This window comes from Primulina huaijiensis, chromosome 18, assembly GCF_012295235.1.
Source record: "Primulina huaijiensis isolate GDHJ02 chromosome 18, ASM1229523v2, whole genome shotgun sequence".
NCBI lineage: Eukaryota > Viridiplantae > Streptophyta > Magnoliopsida > Lamiales > Gesneriaceae > Primulina > Primulina huaijiensis.
The window spans coordinates 4,205,131-4,219,973 of record NC_133323.1 but is presented as its reverse complement, the minus strand read 5'-3'; the positions used below and the strand labels follow the sequence as shown (position 1 = coordinate 4,219,973).

Below are 14,843 nucleotides of genomic sequence, written 5' to 3'. Positions count from 1 at the left end.
TTAAAAATATTATTTTGACCCGAAGAAGAAGAAAACACCTTGCCAATTAAGTAATTTAATGTAAATTCGCTTTTATTTTCAAACTATATATAGATTACAATTTTCATTTTCATTAAAAAAAATTATGGTTAATTGTCGGCATAATGTCACTATCGAGCTACGTAGAGCTAGTCGAGACTATATATCATATAGGCATCACGCCACTTGTCAAATTCTTATTAGAGGATATACTATAATTTTTTTTCACCAAAGATGTTATATTATTTACATTATATTATATTATTAAATTTGAGACAATTAAAATAATTAACTTTAATGTCATTGTCTGTTTTTTATACATTAAAAATACAATTTTTTTTAAATTACAAAATATTCTATTTTTCTTTAAGGGAAAATGTTATTAAACATGTTTTAATAAATTTTCATTTTATATATATCTACTATGTCTTAATAAAATATGTCTATATTTTTTAATTAAATATTTATATCACTCATAACATAAAAAATATTTAATTTTTTTGAAAGTTTTAAATTTTAATATAATATCTCGAATTCAACAAAAAAATTCATTTAACACAAAGTTTCTTTTAATATGTAATACTATAATTAATGATAATATCAGGGAAACTTATAAATTTAGTTCTTTAATCTTATCATGTTTTACTTGTTAAAGTTGAGTGGATAATTTTATATTTTGTTGGGTACATTTCATAAAATTTTTGGCGTCGATGTAGTATTTTCCAGCACTACTTCAATTAGACTTGTCAAATTGGGTCAGGTTCGTCGAGCCGGCCCACCCTGCTATAAAACTTGAGCGAGTTAGGTTGATAAAATAGCCGACCGTTTGGAGACGGGCCAAACGGGCGTCTCCAAACAGGCTTAGTCCGTTTGAGTTGCGGGCCAAAACAGGGCGGGCTGGTCCGTCAAATTATGGTAGAATTTTATATTTTTAAGTTTCATATAAAAATTGGAATAAGTCTCATGCGCCTCCATCACTATCTTATCGTATTTCTTCCTTATTTTTCTCCTGCGCCTCGCCTCCATCACTCACTGTGGTAAAATCTGAATCTCTGTGCTGATGTAGAAGATCAAGATTGAATGAAATTTAATGAGAATTGACTTTATAGTATTTGTTTACTTTCTTCATGTTTGATTTAAGCAATTTAGCTTTTATGGATTATGTTGTATGCTTTCTTAATTTTTTATTTCAATGTTTTTAAATATTTTATGAAACTATTTGACTGAAATATATTTTTATTCTATATTTACTGTGACACTGTTTAGCATTTTTTCTTTAAAAAAAATAAGCGGGTCGGCCCGCCTATCTCGCGACCCAAGGTGGGTTGGGCTAGGTTGTCTATTTAGAGGCCCGCCAAAATGACGGGTTGGTCCGCCCCGCCCTGCCTAATGGCGTGTTGCGGCGTGTGGCGGACTGATCCACCCCACCAATCCGTTTTGACATGTCTAACTTCAATACTTTAGTAAATATGACGTTTACGTAAAAAAATTACAATTTCCTACATTTTGTTCCTCCATAGTTCCAATTACACAGAGAGAAAACTGATGGAGAATTTGTGGGAAGGGAAATGAGCAAGTAGACGGAGGAGTTCCTGAAAAGAGAGCGATTTAAATTTCTTTCCCTAGCTAAAAAATTATACAATTCATTTCACAAAGTAAAATTTTGGCATGATTGTCATTCAATATTCATCCAAATGTTATACAACTTTTCATCACAAAAATTAATAATACATTAACCATCACATATCACCGAAATCATATCATATCACATTTTTTTTATCTATCGGAATGTCATGCCATCATTTTCCAGTCCGAAAATTCCTAGCAGCTTGAAATAAAGCTTTTATGCCAAAAACTGACTATACTAGTTAACGAATTCCATGTGCCGATGTCTAATTAATATTGTGCGTAAGACTTTAGCATTTTTTTCCTTGAAGAATTAAATATTAATAACTATCATATGGTGCAGTGGTGTTATAATTATTTAGTGCATAAATCACATCTGACCAAAACACAATGCAGCACTGAAACATCAGCATTTCTAATAAAAAATAATAAAATTATTAAAAATTGAAATATACGAGGCTAATTTATCAAAATCACAACAAAAAAAAAACATATGTGGCCTAAAAAAATAGTTTTTCTTTATTTTATGCTGAAATGTATGGTCTTTCATTTTTCTTGAACGCTAGCTCCTGATATTTCCTTATAAGAATTTTATTTTGGGACGAGAGAAGTATGATTCTTTCAAGACCTAATTAATCATTCCTATAAAAGATTATTGATAGTTTTTTTTTTTTACATTAGATTTTACAATTTGTAGTTCTCGTTAATAAAATAAAATAAAGTAAGCATAGGAAATTTATCAATTTTAGATGAATTCCCATCCTAGTCTATTTCGGCACGTGGGCAAATTTTATTTTATTTTATTTAAAAAAAACTAGTTATGATGTTTTATTTATTGTTATGATATATCGAATAGTGATGATCCCTCAATAATTCAAAAACACTTTACTTTTGCATATTTTAATGATCGTTTCTCGAAATATGTCCAACAATTATTGATCAATTTCTAATTTTTTTAGTTTATCTTAATTTTTTAGAGTTTTTCAATCATGTGATTAGTGCAAATATAATAAAAATATATATACTATTTATATTAGAATGTTGAAGTGTTTATCGAAATCAAATTACAATGGCTCGCGTGATGATTTCGATATACCTAATATTCAACGAGATCTAAAATTGAATTGAGAAAAAAAAATTAATTAATGAAAATAAACTTAGCAGTCACTGATTTTAAAATTCTAACAAATTTTCTTTATATATTATGTATATATTGGAAAAATGGACATGCACAAGCTTAGCACAAAACCTGCACAGGATTTGCACAGCACTTGCGCGACTTATTTCTGTGATAATTTTGCTATAGTGAATCAAATGGTATAATTAAATTTCTATTTAAATAATCAATACATTATGATCTCCCTGTCAATGTTGTAATTGTTAATCCGTTAACAGTTTCTTGATTTGCTCGCGCTAAAGAACTCAGCTCTCTGGATGATTTCAGGCTGTAAAATCCAGGTTCCTGAGGTTCCATCGATATTACATCTTCGTTCTGCAACATGGAAACCACGTCCAGCATTGCTGGTCTCTCCCAAGAGTGATACTGGACGCACAAAAGACCGACTTGAATGCATCGCGTAACCTCATTTTCCAGGAAGGATTCTTCCAGGACTGGATCCATCAGTTCCAAAGCTTTTCCCCGAGTCCATAAATTCCAGGCCTGGAAATTGTGATGAAGAAGTTATTTATACACCCGGGCAGAGACGAATTCAGGGAGGGCATGGCGGCCTCCTCAATTTGTTATGTTTATAGAATAGAGTGCTAGAGATATTGGGGGATCGAAAAGTAGTCACTAACAAAAAATGACAAATCAAGAGAATAGAAAATAAAAACTTAAATCAATTGCAATGTTTATTTTTTGATAATTAATTATTAAAAAAATTCGCCCGTCAACTTAGTTTTTCTGGCTCCGTCCCTGCACACTTTGATTAGTTTTATTGGTTCAAGCCTCAAGGTGAATAGTTTGCAAACTTACGTGTCCCAGAAGGTTAAAATCATGATCAGGGTGATGGAATCCCCAGTTCCTTCGGCCACTTATGACTTCTAGTAATAGAACGCCGAAGCTGAAAACGTCTGATTTTGTCGAGTAACGGCCGGTCATCACGTACTCTGGTGACATATATCCACTGCACATTATCAAAGATTAGAGGCCATCTAATCATGAATGCTTACCACAGTAAAATACACGGCCACACATGGTTTGCAGTGGCCGCAATTGTAGCTAGTGTGTTACTTACTATGTTCCAGTTACTCGCCTCGTGATCTCCTCTGTTTCAGCTACAACATTTCTTGCTAAACCAAAGTCAGATATTTTTGGGTTCATTTCATCATCCAGCAAAATGTTGCTGGCCTTCAAGTCCCTGTGAATTATTCTCAGTTCTGTACCAGAATGCAGATGGTTTAATCCCTTAGCGACCCCTTTAAGAATCTGGAAGCGTTTTTCCCATGAGAGAATTCTTCTAGTAACATGATCTGCCAAACCCGCATAAAAAACCATTAAGTTTTCTTTGTATTCTAGAAATTAGCATGAAATTAGTGAAATGAAAGTATTCTCCTTATAATCTTGTATATACCAAATAAGAATTTGTCGAGGCTTTTATTAGGCATGTACTCGTACACCAGTATCCTCTCATCTCCTTCAGTGCAGCACCCTAAAAGCTTAACTAGATTACTGTGCTGAAGCTGTGCAATCAAGCTTAATTCATTTTGAAATTCCTCATCCCCTTGGCTTGAAAATTTAGACAGCCTCTTCACTGCTATCATCTGCCCGTTTGTTAATTCACCCTGTGCATGAGGCACAAATAAATGATAAAAACACAAGCCTTAAAGGTCTTTGGGCAACAGTTTTTTTTTCCCAGAATGGGATAAAAGAGATACCTGATAAACAGGACCAAAACCACCTGCCCCAATCTTGTTAGTGAGGGAAAAATTGTTGGTAGCAGCAGAAATTGTGTTTATGTTAAAGAATTGTATGTCTTGTCCATCTTTAACTCGTGAAGATGGGCTGTTCACAAGTTCATCTGCTGCATAGGACAAATGATAAGAACATTATGACACGAACATGGAATGAACCAAAGTAAACTCAAAAAATTCGACAATGTTTCATGCACCTAGATTCTTTGTTCTTTTGGAGTTGGATGTAAAGTACTTGGTGCACCAGGCTGCTGTCCACAAAAATGCTGAAAGAAGGAGGATGCAAATTGCTGTGTACATTCTGTGCCTCTGGGCAGAAGAAATCGATTCTGGCCAAGAACATAAAACAGAACATCATTTATTGCCTGAATGAAGACAACCTTTTAGCTTCATATTGAATCAAATATGTGATTTGGCTATATATCAGTATATGCAGAAACATACATTGATGATTTCCAATTGTGACAGCATGTTTCAACTTGCAAGTTCATTAATGTTGACCATTAACAGTATAGCTCAATAATGTTTTCCAGGACTATTATTAAATGGGAACATTTATCAGATAAAGGCGTACAGATTATATGAATGCGTCGCATGCATCTTGTATCGAATATTAACTAAGGTAACGGTGCATGAGCTGTTACAGAAAATACATTATTACGTTGTTGTCGCGTCCTGTCCAAACTAAAATTGATCATTGCACCCGCAACTGTCATTTACTATGATTCGTTAACCTTTTATCGCGTCTAAATAAATTTATAACATGTGTACTAGTACTAGCCATGCAAACCGGATCGCGAAAAAATTTATGTTATTCATTCGATATGCCAAATTCTGATGATAGAAAAAGTGAAGCAGATATACCTAGTTCGCCACGTGCCACACGAATATAAAGTGTATCTCCTCCACGGGTAGAATATCTGATATCAAGCAATTTATCAAGCCACACGACACATTTACTACCGTTTCCATATATATTTATGTTTGTGTAAGCCATACAAGAACACTCCTTTAAGCAGTTATCCCCACACTGCTGAGGGCTCAAGCCCTGCCAGACTGTGAAATTATCAGGCAATTTCAGTTCTTTGCGCTTCACAAAACCATCATCGTTGTTACATTTCAGGGTGAGCTTTCTCCTGCATCCATTCATGGGATCTATCCGGAGGCTGTCATTGGACAAATTGGCTGAAAATCCCTTCAGACACCTGCACCTTGGAATATTGTTTGGGTAACAAACTCCAAAAGGTCCACATGAGCCATACCTGTCACAGATATCTTTATTCAAAATCATTATTGGAACCCAAATTTGTGAATCATTTTCCCATTTCAGAAACTGTATTACACCGATTTGATCCACCACCAATCTCAGTAAAACCGATTCATCGATTGTCTCGAATTTAAAAGAAACCTCTCCAGAACTAGAATGATAAACAGGCCAGAATAAATAGTTACTATTCCTAAAGTAGGCGCCACTAAATCGATGTCCATTCCAGGGACCCCACCTGGATTGAGTAATCTTGTGCTTTTCAAGTAACAACTGAGGCGATTCAATCGATTCGATTCTAAACACAAACTCGCCTTTTGATGGATCTTTGGGTGTCCTCCATGATGTTAGAACGCGTTCCCTGCCGGAATTTGAGTCCCACCCAAGCTTCATTCCCGGTAGCAATGTATCAGTAGGAAAGTCAAAACTTTGCCAAAAGTACTTTTTATCATTCAGATTTTTACCATCTTGAATTACGAGATTACCCGAATCCAGAAGCACCAGCGCTGGCCTGGACACAGGCCGATTCATTTTAACAATCAAGGTCCTGTCTTTTTTATCATCATGAAGAGAAAGATCTCCAGAAGAATTCAAAAGAAGTTTTATGTCAAATCCACGAAAAGGGTTCGCGCTGTTAGCAATCCACACAACTGTTAACGGATTGATCCCCCGGTACCATATACCCAAGTACCATAAATCCCCACATGACTCCTTCTTGGAAGAGCCATTGAAGAATCCAAGTTCAAATCTTTTGTTTGCAGAGGCTAAAGTCTGGCCATTTTCTAAAACTTGACATGGCCACAAAATGTTGTCAGCCTCAATCCCGATTATCGAAGTTAAAGAAACACAAACATAAAAAACTGTCAGGACCCAGAAGAGAGTCGCCATTTACAAGTTTTCGGCGGGCCTGATGTAAACCGAAGAAGATTTTGCGTTGATGTTGATTTCTGAGATTACAGGACTGACTGGTAATAGGAAAGTACAGCAAGAGAAGACTCTAAAGTAAAGCTTTCGCAGATATAAACTTGCTGTTGTTGGCTGTGCCACCTGGAATGAAGATTATAAATGCCAATAATCCATGGACGTATGTTTGTAATATTGATATGTGAAGGCTATCAACTTTATTTTTTTGAATTAAATGGAAAATTAGTTTGTATCTTATTGTTTTATTTATTTTGTAATTTTCAAAAATGGAAAAGAATTACACGCCCAATTTCTAAATTATCTCAGAGCAGAAACGACTTCTTTCTATTTAAATTTATGGGATTAATCATTCATATCTCTTATTTTAATTTGCATTTTTAGATTTTTTAATTATACTCAGTGGATTATTTTTCCATTTGTATCAGTTAAAATAAAATAAAGTATACGAGATTTTATTATCAAAAGAGTGAATAAATGAAAATATATAAAGATTATTGCAAAGACTGTGCATGTAAATCTATCCCTTATTCTAGTAATACGCCATTATGATACACAATCTCCATTGTTGCATAAATTTATCACGTTGACTGCATGCGATGAGAAATAGTCTGTTAACGAAAAATATATTTAGTTAGTAAAACAAATTATTTACATTTTGTTGAAGATTTGAATTTTTATGGCATGTTTTAGAATGCGGACAAGGAGCGCTATAGTTAGTCGTCCATATTAATAGTATACGAATAGAATGACCTAATGTCTCTTTCAGATTCAGATATCTCGATTGAAATCTCGATAAATGACATTTTCCGTAGAAATATTATTCTTGCTTATTTCGACGATCCACGATAGAGAAGAAGTAGTTCGGATATTTCTAAATATGGGACTCTCGAAATGCATTCAATCATCAAAAAAGATGATTTGATTGTATGTAACATAATTATGAGGGGTTCACTTGATACAACGGCTTTATAGTCGATCCAAATCTATGATATATGAGCTCGAAAACGAACATACTCAAGGAACTTTAAAACGAGTCGGCTTAATGAGTTGATCTCGAACTAGATTGTTAAACATGATAAAGAGTTATTAATGAATTGAGTTTGGGATATTCGTGATTTTGGTAATTTCAAAAATCTGATATCAAATCTTATAATAAAAGCTCGAATTTAGCTCAAGCTTACATAATTCTTAAAGCATCCGATCTCGAGCCTCGTACTATTCGACTTGCTTTTGTTCGTTTACATATCTAATCGAGAGCTATTTGACTCTTTTACATCCTGTCGATGATAGATTTGAAATTAATCGTTTGACACAATAGTTGGTGCACTTAAATTGCCTGCTTTTTTTTTTTCTTTTCTCCGAATTTTGCATTGTTGTTTTTATGATGTAGAAACTCGAAGTCGTTACCTTTCAGTGCGTATTTGATAAACCATCAGATTAACACAATAGTTTTCAAACCACAATAACCAGGTGAACTATACTAGGCAAGCTATGTGCGACATGCTCACCGTAGAAGGTGTGGACAGATGGAATCAAACATTTGACTACTGGTCAAACGCTCACCAACTCCATTCATTCGTACTCCTCTTTTTGGACTTCGAATTGCTTTTCTTACATGCATTTATTCAATGAATCATCTTTCTAGATTTCGCTAACCTTTAAAATTTTACTGACTTTCACCAAATTGCGAGTGTATCTTCGGATCGTTAAAATAATGGAAAGAATTGTATTTGAAATATGAATGTCGAATGGGTTGGTTTGGCCCGGAAACCCTGTTTACTTGCCCGAAACAGGGCCGATCTCGGTACGGTAACCTAAAAGGCCCATGTATTTATCGGGCCTTCTTAGGCCCAGAGATAATTTTTTTAAAAAAAAATTCTTTAAATTAAATTCGATTCAAATCTATTCGAGTTCGGGTGCAGTGCACCATTGGTTCAACCTCATGATACAGAAAATATTTAGAATAATGTTCTAATTGCTAATATAGGAAAAATATATATAAATCCACAAAGAAACAATAAATAATAAAAATATTATAAACTTGTTAAATACGAGTAAGATATTCAAAATTCTTTTGAATGAATCTGGAAAAGAATGCCAACTTTAAAACTATGAAACCAAAAGGACCCAAAAACAAGGAAAAAAAAAATTACAAATATAAACAGAAAAATTCTTGGAAATATACAGAGTTAGATACACCAGCAGAGTAATTCTTTGATCAATTTACTATCGGCCATCCATCATTGTAACAGTTACTTGGTTTACTGTGCATGATTCCTCTTGTTTTCCCGAAGATGAATCCGTTTCAAGTGGCCGTCTTCCGAGGCAAAACCCGGGATTCTTAGGCTGTGGCATTGATGCAGATTCACTGCTCAACATCAAAACAACTGTCGACATATTCGGTCTATCTTCTGCGTGTTCTTGTACACACAACAATCCTACCTGTATGCATCTTATTACTTCACTTGCTGAATATGATCTACCAGAATCTGAGTCTATTAGCTCCAAAGCTCTTCCTTCCCTGTATAATCCCCATGCCTGTAGAATTTTCAATTTTAGTTTTTTAGACGGGATATTAATTTTTTTTTAAACAATAAAATTTAGATAAAAGATGGTGTTTCCTTGCACTTACATAGGCCAGGAGATTAAGGTGATTATTTGTTTGATAGAATCCACGGTTCTTCTTCCCGCTCACGATCTCTAAGACTAACACCCCGAAGCTGAAAACATCAGATTTCACAGAGAAGAGGCCGTCCATTGCGTATTCGGGGGCCATGTAACCACTGCAAAAGATACTGAAGTGAGTGACCATAATACTTGTGTGTGTGTATATACATATCCCAAATGAGTTTGAGAGTAGTGATTGATAATATTTCAAGGCTACATCATGGACTCCTTAGCAATTTGGAATAATCATTTTCGCAAAATAGGATTGATATGAATCACTAATTCGCCAAAACCCATTTTGCGGATTCTTGTTGTGCGAACCCATAGGATTCAGACCTGAGAGTGACGCTTGGTGGTGATTATAGTTTGTAGGTTCCGTTTAACAGTTTGTTTGGTGCTTACTATGTTCCTACAACTTTTTTTGTGTTTGCTTCGGTCTGATCCCCTCCAAAGATTCTTGCCATTCCGAAATCTGATATTTTTGGATTCATGTCTTTATCGAGGAGAATGTTGCTTGCTTTGAGATCTCTGTGGATGATTCGAAATCTTGAATCTTGGTGGAGATAGAGAAGCCCTCGTGCAACCCCACATATGATGTTGAACCTCCTTGGCCAGTCAAGCAATGGACTTTTATTTTTCTCTGATAGAAAAGGTGATCACTTGAGTCAGGAAATACTGTAAGATAATATGCTATAATTGGTCGAATAGTCGAAGTGTTCTTACTAAATAGAATGGAATCGAGGCTTTTGTTTTCCATGTACTCGTAGATCAAAATCTTCTCTTCCATTTCGATACAGCAACCAAGTAAACGAACAAGATTTCTATGTTGGAGTCTAGCAATCAACTTAACCTCATTCTTGAACTCCTCTATTCCTTGGCCAGAACTTTTGGAGAGCCTCTTCACTGCAATGTCCTGGCCTTCCACCAGCATAGCCTGAATCCACATACATCTCAGATTTTCATTTTAGGACGTCAACAGAACCACCTGGCCTAGTTTATTGCTACCAAATTGTATGAACACAGATTTTGAGAGAACTTTACCCTGTAGACACTACCAAAACCACCTTGTCCCAGTTTATTCGCCTCAGAAAAATTTTTTGTAGCAGCAACGATGGTGTCGAAGTCAAACAACGGTAATTCTAGCTCGTCTGCTGCAGTTTCTTTCAAGTAATCCCTTTTGCTAGGTATAGTTGGTGAACTCGTCAGAAAATCTTGACTTCTAGGAACTGTATTTGTTATAAAGAAAAAGTGTTCATATGCATATGCATTCATATTGATATTTGTAGTTACACAGAACGCAAACAACTCGGCATATTTCCTTACCTCTGTACTCTAACATGTTTCCTTGTGAAGTTTTTGATTTCCCCTTCTTCCACGAGAAGAAGATGGCAAGTGACACGAGCAAAATTCCAATGCCGATGGTAACGCCAGCAATCTCGAGAGTTCGTTTCTTGTTCGAGCTGTTTCCATGCCCTAATGCTACTGGTTCTGAAAGAAAAAAACAAAGAAAGAAAGAAAGATGATACGACTCTTCAATAAGCAATGGTGAAAAGTTGTTCATTAGATGTTCTACTTTTCTGCTCTTAGAAAACAACAGCTTAAGAATTTGCAAAATCGAACTAATGTTTTCAGTACCCGTTCATGTATCCTATCCAACAGCAACAGTTTTATTAACGTAAGGGAAAAGCAGGAGAGATCCTCTCTTTCAAAACAAGATATTTGTCCAAGATAGCATGTAAAGACTGCAGACCATCCAAAGAAAAAGACCAACAATATGAAAGCTCAAACTCAAAAAAATCAGTAGATGAATAACACTTCCTAACTTCTGTCACCTCACAATTGCTCGTGTTTCTAATATATAATCGTAACATTGTTCAATCGTTGACAAGGCAAAATCCAAGATACTCGGCAGTGTTAACTTCTAACCAAGCCATCAACTTTAGAACATATGACCAAGATGAGAGCTCGTAGCGCATTTCAAACTATGTCTCAATCCAACAAACATTGCTCATCTTGATAGTTGATACCATTGGCATGGTCAACCAGAGTCCAAAACTCACATTTCTATAATAACTCAACCCACCACGGACCTCCATCAGGAGCGCAGCCGACTCAATACCCTTGCCAACCTACACTTACATGACAAAATTTACAAAGATTTTTCCTTTTTGAGGTTCTAGCAAAAAACATAGAAAATGTGATATTATGTAGGGAATCTTTGGACTGGGTAGCTCCAAGAAATATCATTCATTGTCATCATATATAGGGTTGACCCCTGCCTGACTCTATGATCAGTTGCTTAATGGTGTGGACGAGTAGTCCCTTTGAGGACTCGACCTGTCAATAAATTAGTCTGGGTGGGTGGCTTTTGGTTTGGACCAAAACATTCACCCAAATATTTGTGTTGTGGGTAGAAACTAAGGCCGCCCACAATTAATACCAGTGCATAAATTTATATTAATTAATTTCTCAAATAATATACAGCCGAACGTGATCCATCTGACTTCAGAATTCTGAGATTCACCTAACAGAATTTTTTTTTTCGATTAAACAACATATCAACGGCGAGTTGTCCAGTTGACTTAGCCCGATATATCTTCCGATTACCAGAATGCGGAAAAATGTCTTTCAAAATTATACCAGCTCGTTATGACAATTTTTTAAAATAAATTAATGTTTTTTTTAAAGAAAAACACATAAAATAATTCAATATCCTCCCCACCTACTCTGATTTTATAATTGATGAAGTAGATTAGTATTATTATTAACAAAAGCTGAATAAGTATTATTAATATAAATAATCTTTAGAAGGGATAGGAAAATTAATTAATATAAAAGTGTTAAGAGGTTGATAATTTGAGAAACATGCAAAACGATTACTGATATAACTAATCGTTTAAATTAACTGAGGAGAGAGAGTGTATTTGTTTTTTTTTTTTAATAAAAAAAATAGAGTAAAAAATGAAAACTTTGGTTACCTAAGTCAGAAGCAGCCACCCGAACATAGAAACTCTGGCCGCCTTCCGCCGCCGTATATTGCCTCATATCGTACAAGCTCGTCGCCCATATGGCGCAGCCGGAGCCACCGTTTGTAATGTTAGAATTCGAATAAGCCTGACACGAACAATTACTCTTGCACAATTGCTGGCACTGATCCAAATTCAGAGATGGATCCACAAATGTAGTCCCGCTATCAGGAAGCTTCATGTTATTCAACGTCAAGAATCCATCGTTTTTACAGTTCAAATCGGAGAGCCGAACACATCCTTCAGACCCATCCCTCAGATTCCATGCCTGAGGATTCTTAGGCTTGAACCCTTTAATGCACTTGCATATAGGTGACTTATTTGGATCACAGATTCCGTAAATGCCGCATTCTTTGTACTCATCGCATTGATCCTTCGGGGCGTACCAGAATAAATTCCAGATTTTGCTGGTCGGGATCCAGGTGAAGCGCTGCAGGGAGCCGGAATGATTTACGGTCAATCTTGAGTAAACTGATTTGTTATGTAATTCGAAGGAATAGTACACTTCATCTGGATTCATCTTGAATAGAAAAGAGACGATTGCACTAGGTTTCATTTCCGGGACCCCGCTGAATCCAATCCCATTCCAGGGTCCGCTCCGGTAATCAATTACATCTTTGTGCGTCAGGTATACTTCCGGGAACCCATAGATGTCCAGCTTGAAACTGTAGTCACCTACAGACGGATCATCGGCGCTTTTCCAAGAATTGATGTATCGATTCAGCCCTGTTTTCGAGTCCCAGCCTAGTTTCATGCCCGGTAACAAAGTGTCCGTCGGTTGATCGAAGCTTTGCCAGAGGTAATTCTCAGGGTTCGCATCATTTTCCAGGCGAAGAACAAGATTCCCTGAATCTAGCAATTCTGCAACCGTGTTCCCGCCTGAGGAATAATTCGCTGACCACGCCAAGTTCCCTGAATCGTCCACAAGAACCAGGCCTCCATTACCGGCACTGATTTTCAAAACTCCCGATGAATTTCTTAGAGGTACATCTCTGTTAGCAACCCATACAAATGTTTGCACTTCAATGTTCTTGTACCAGATTCCGATGTACCAGTTGTTGGATCTACCTGGACTGAAGAAACCCAGCTCGAATTCTCCAGTGGGGGAGACCAAGACTTGGTCTTTGGTTAGAAATCGGGTTGTGGTTATCAGATCAAGTGATGCAGTGAGAAAAGGGAAGAAAGTGAATGAAAGCACGAGGTGCCGAGTTGTGTTTCTCATTTTTCAGGCAGGGGGTTTAGGCGCCTAACGCTTTGGACATCCTCTTCGTGGTGGTCGGAGGAGACAGCAAATTTCAATTAATGAACCTAATTTTTTTTAATACCATTTACTTCAATTGTTTTGCACGTATCTTAATGATACGATCGAACCTCACGATTCTCGATTGTGTGAGATATTATTTAGTTTGTTAAGTTAGATTTAGATTAAAAAAATTACCATTTTTTAATTCCATTTTTCAATAAAAAGAAAGCCACCATTTTATTATCAGATTCGAGCTTGATTTGTCTTAAAATTACTACGTTCTCGAAAAACTTGAACTCGGCTCATTAAAAACTCGTTTATCATGTTAATCAAACTGAGTTCGAGCTTGGTTTATTAATACCTCGTTTATCTGTACTATTGAGCTCGAGTTTTAGTTTGTTAAAAATTAAATATATCTATTAACTAATTTTAAATTTGACATAAAAGTTTAAATTCAATTATAAATAGTCAAAACGACAATCGTAACAATTAAAAATATATAAACGAGCTGAGCTCGAGCTTACGAGCAACCTAAACAAGCCGAGCTCGAGCTCGCGAACCTATTAATGAACATGTTTGCGAGCTCACTAGCCGAATATCATTAGGCTTGAGCTTGATTTTATTAAATTGTCGAACTCGAAATCGAGCTCGAGCTTGGCTTGATATGATTAGCAAACGAACTCAAACGAGCTTTTTATCGAGCCGAGTTTCGAATAGCTCGCGAATGATTTGATTCGTTTACATCCATAATTACAAGTCATTATAAATTATTTTAAACTTTCATTTTCAATCAAGGTGAGACGTACAACAGCAACACATCCACCATCCTTCAATTTGCGACATCCTTGTAGCTCCTACAAGTTCAAGAAGTGATTGTCATACGCACAACATTTTTTTCTTGTGTGGAACTTATTTCTCGGTATTCCTACTGGTGATAATCTCTAGTATCATTTCATCACAATGTGAGCTTACGCATATGCAACACAACTGTACAGTGGATCCATATAGCAAACTTTTCATTTCAAAAAATGTAGACAAAATATCACAAAAATGTTAAAAACATTGATTATTTTTTTGTAAAAAAATTAATTATTTAAAATACAATATTTTATTTTACATTTATATTTGATAATTTATTTAATCCAACGTTGATAAGGATAAG

The 14,843-nt window shown here is 35.6% G+C and overlaps 1 protein-coding gene and 1 pseudogene across 1 annotated transcript; both read right to left on the bottom strand.

Moving 5' to 3' along the window:
• Window positions 1-2,995: 2,995 nt before the first annotated feature.
• On the bottom strand, window positions 2,996-7,308 carry LOC140964629 (G-type lectin S-receptor-like serine/threonine-protein kinase At4g27290; annotated as a pseudogene).
• A 1,453-nt stretch (window positions 7,309-8,761) lies between these two features.
• Window positions 8,762-13,778, bottom strand: LOC140964488 (receptor-like serine/threonine-protein kinase SD1-8). Its single transcript, XM_073424326.1, has 7 exons — window positions 12,391-13,778; window positions 10,736-10,900; window positions 10,454-10,638; window positions 10,136-10,346; window positions 9,815-10,052; window positions 9,378-9,528; window positions 8,762-9,283 (listed from the first exon to the last, which is right to left on the bottom strand). The coding sequence occupies exons 1-7, from the start codon at window positions 13,658-13,660 to the stop codon at window positions 8,972-8,974; spliced, it is 2,532 nt and encodes an 843-aa protein (XP_073280427.1). The 5' UTR covers window positions 13,661-13,778; the 3' UTR covers window positions 8,762-8,971.
• Window positions 13,779-14,843: the final 1,065 nt, after the last annotated feature.

Bases quoted from the DNA above. Each gene is read 5' to 3' on its own strand.
- LOC140964488 (XM_073424326.1), bottom strand. From the start codon at position 13,660: ATGAGAAACACAACTCGGCACCTCGTGCTTTCATTCACTTTCTTCCCT. The intron at 10,901-12,390 runs GTAACCAAAGTT...TTTTTCTTTCAG, and splicing joins GGTGGCTGCTTCTGACTTAG to AACCAGTAGCATTAGGGCAT. The intron at 10,053-10,135 runs GTAAGAACACTT...CTTTTCTATCAG, and splicing joins CCTCGATTCCATTCTATTTA to AGAAAAATAAAAGTCCATTG.